At 49.3% G+C, this 3,138-nt stretch overlaps 1 protein-coding gene across 1 annotated transcript; it reads left to right on the top strand.

Moving 5' to 3' along the window:
* The first annotated feature begins 751 nt into the window (after positions 1-751).
* On the top strand, positions 752-1,111 carry LOC138567704 (uncharacterized). The gene has a single exon (XM_069646172.1). The coding sequence runs from the start codon at positions 752-754 to the stop codon at positions 1,109-1,111; it is 360 nt and encodes a 119-aa protein (XP_069502273.1).
* The last annotated feature ends 2,027 nt before the right edge of the window (positions 1,112-3,138 follow it).

Below are 3,138 nucleotides of genomic sequence, written 5' to 3'. Positions count from 1 at the left end.
GATATTTTCGAGCTAAGTTTGAATTATAGGGCACCAGAGTGAGGGAAAGGTGTATGTCACAAAAAAGGGCTCACCCTGTTGGGTTGGAGAGAGCAAGGGAAATTGAAGATGAGGCTGGATCCCAATGAGGTGGAGCAACTGATGCATGTGGGATGTACCCCGGTAGAAAGACACCCCAATGTGCCCAGGAAAGGTGTGGGAAGGATCAAGGGGGTCCAACATAAGATTGTAGTGAGAAGAGGGAGTGTACCGGTTGCATCTAAATTAAGGCCCATGCCCCTGTCGTTAAGGGAAGGGGGTAAAGAAGGAATTAGATAAGCTTCTGGAATCTGGGATCATAGAGAAAGCGGGGGGAGTGGACTGGACTTCCCCTTTAGTCGTGGTTAGGAAGAGTTTTGGAGAATTGCGACTATGTGTGGATTTGCGCGAGTTGAACAAATGTGTGTTGGTCGACCGGCATCTACTCCCAAATATGGGCGAGATGTTCTCCAGGGTGGGACAAGGAAAGGTTTTCTCTAAGTTAGATATGGCATAGGCGTATCACCAGGTGGAGTTAGAGGAAGGGTGCCGAAAGTTCACAGTGTTCATTACCCACGAAGGGATCCTCCAGTTCAGGCGGATGCCTTTCGGCCTGGTGTCAGCCTCAGCAGTATTCCAAAAGGTCATGGATAGATTGGTTGCTGGGATTAGTGGTGTGTTCTGTTTTCAGGACAATGTCCTAATTTCTAGGAAATGTTTGGAGTAACATGACATGACCCTGGACAAGGTCCTGGGAATATTTGAAAGGAACGGTATTGTACTGAAGGAGGAGAAATGCCAATTTGGTGTCACGAAGGTGGATTATCTAGGGCACGAAATATCAGGAGAAGGAGTGGAACCTAAGGATAGCTTAGTTGGTGCCATCAAGGAAGTAAAGCACCCAGCCAATAAAGTGCAGTTAAAGTCGTTTTTAGGGATGACTGAATTTTATCAAAAATTTGTTAGGAATTATGCCAGCAAAGTAATTGAGTTAAGGAAGTTACTGAAGAAGGGGTGTGAATTTGTGTGGTCCCCGATGTGTGAAGGGGAGTTTGTGAGACTAAAAAATGAGATTAATCTAGCACGTCTGTGAGGATGTTTTGGTACGTGACATTTGAGCATGATTACGGTTGATATATCTGAAGGATATGATATGATATTTTATTTCTATTGCGCTCGTACACAAGTGTTTCAGAGCGCGACAAGGCAAGGGAGGGGACAGGGGAGAACAAAACAGCGATTTTACTAGGCCTTGTGACATTGAGAACGTGCAAGAGCATGGGAGAGGGGGAGGGGAAAAGTGCATGGAAGGGGGAGAAGTGGAAACTGCAAAGCAGAGGAGAAACAGATAAATAACAATAAATAAATAATAAAGGCAAGAAACAGTTTTAGTGCAGCCAGCAATTTGCAAGTGCTAGGTTTAAGGCAGCAGACAGGGTAGGTCTGATAAGTGCAGGAAGAAAAAGGGGGGGCTGTATGGGTACAGATACAGATCCCAGTGCAAGGGGTGGCCCGGAGGCAGTGCGGGAGGGTGGCATGGTGAGCAGGTACCTGGGCCCGGCGGACATAGGGTGGGCAGGTGCATGGTGCCAAGAGAGAACAGATCAGCAGGGGAGAAGGGGAGCGAAGGCAGAAGAAAAGAGGAAGGTCTTGAGGTGCTTCCGGAACTGGAGATGGTTCTCCTCATGTTTTAGAGTGGCAGGGAGGCTGTTCCAGAGGGAGGCCCCAGCCGAAGACGGAGATCTACCCCCAGCTTGTTTCTTTGAAAAACAACTGATCCTGAGGGAGTTGAAGTTAGAGGAGCGAAGAGCACGAGAGGGGAGGTATTTGCGGAGGGATAGCTGAAGGTATTCTGGACCCAGGCCCCAGAAAGCCTTGTGGACAATGCAGAGGGTTTTGAATGTAATCCTTGCATCCACTGGGAGCCAATGGAGAGATTTCAGGGCTGGAGAGATACGATCCCAGGGCTTGAGGCCAAGGACAAGTCTTGCAGTCCTGTTCTGGATTAGTTGCAGAGGGCGGAGAGTAGAGGCAGGTAGATTTAGAAAGAGGCTGTTACAATAGTCCAAGCTTGAGAGAACCAGATCTTGAGATACCATGAGCTTCTGGGGGAAGGAGAGGAAAGGCAGAGTACCTCTGATGAGGTGCAGTCGGAAATTTGACTTTTTAGAGACCCCAGACATGTGGGCAGAGAAGGAAAGGGTGGAGTCAAAGATGACCCTGAGGTTCTTAGTCTCGCAGGTGGGGGTAGGAGGAGGGCCAAGGGAGGCCAGCCAGAGAGTGAGGGGAAAGGATGGTGAAGGTGTGCCGATGAGGAGGATCTCCGTCTTGCTGGCGTTCAGACAAAAATCATTGGTGGCACACCAATCTTGAATGGCAGTTAGGCAATCAGAGATGAGGGAGGGAGAGGAGGTGGCAGAGGGCAGCCTGAAAATGAGTTGAGTGTTGTCAGCGTAGCACTGGAAATTTGAGCAGAAAGTGGCAATGCAGTGGGTGAAAGTTGCCAGGTATTGGCTGAGAAGCCAGGGGGAGAGGTTAGACCCCTGGGGAACACCACAGGTAGAGAGGAAGATAGATGAAAGGAAGGACCCAAGTTGGACCTGGGAGGGTCGATCTGAGAGGAAAGATGTCAGCCAGGCCAGAGCCTGATCAGTGATACCCAGGTTTTCATGGAGATGGTTAAGCAGGATGGTATGGGTGACCGTGTCGAAGGCAGAAGAGAGATCGAGGAGGATGAGGACAGAGGGAATGTTAAAGTCAAGGTTGGAGACAGATCTTCACGGATGTTCAGTAGAGCAGTTTCCGTGCTTCAGGCAGCTCTGAAGCCAGACTGGTGGTCATGGAGACAGCCAACAGAATTAGAATGTAGGTTAAGCTGAGAGATGGCCAACTTTTCCAGGAGTTTGCCAATAAAGGGAGTAATGGAAATTGGGCGATAGCAAGCTGGACAAGAAGGATCAGCTGTGGGTTTCTTGAGAAGAGGATGCACAAAGGAGTGCTTCAGAGGGGAGGGGAAGGATCCCGAGGCAAAGGAGTGGTTGCAAAAATCAGCAAGGGCCGGAGCGAGGGTGTCAATGTGGTCCTTGATGGTTTTAGAGGAACAGGGATGAACCTGTTTTG

This window comes from Ambystoma mexicanum, chromosome 2p (genome assembly GCF_040938575.1).
Source record: "Ambystoma mexicanum isolate Mex_15411 chromosome 2p, UKY_AmexF1_1, whole genome shotgun sequence".
Lineage (NCBI taxonomy): Eukaryota > Metazoa > Chordata > Amphibia > Caudata > Ambystomatidae > Ambystoma > Ambystoma mexicanum.
The sequence above is the reverse complement of the archived record's forward strand: the minus strand, read 5'-3'. Positions and strand labels throughout refer to the sequence as shown.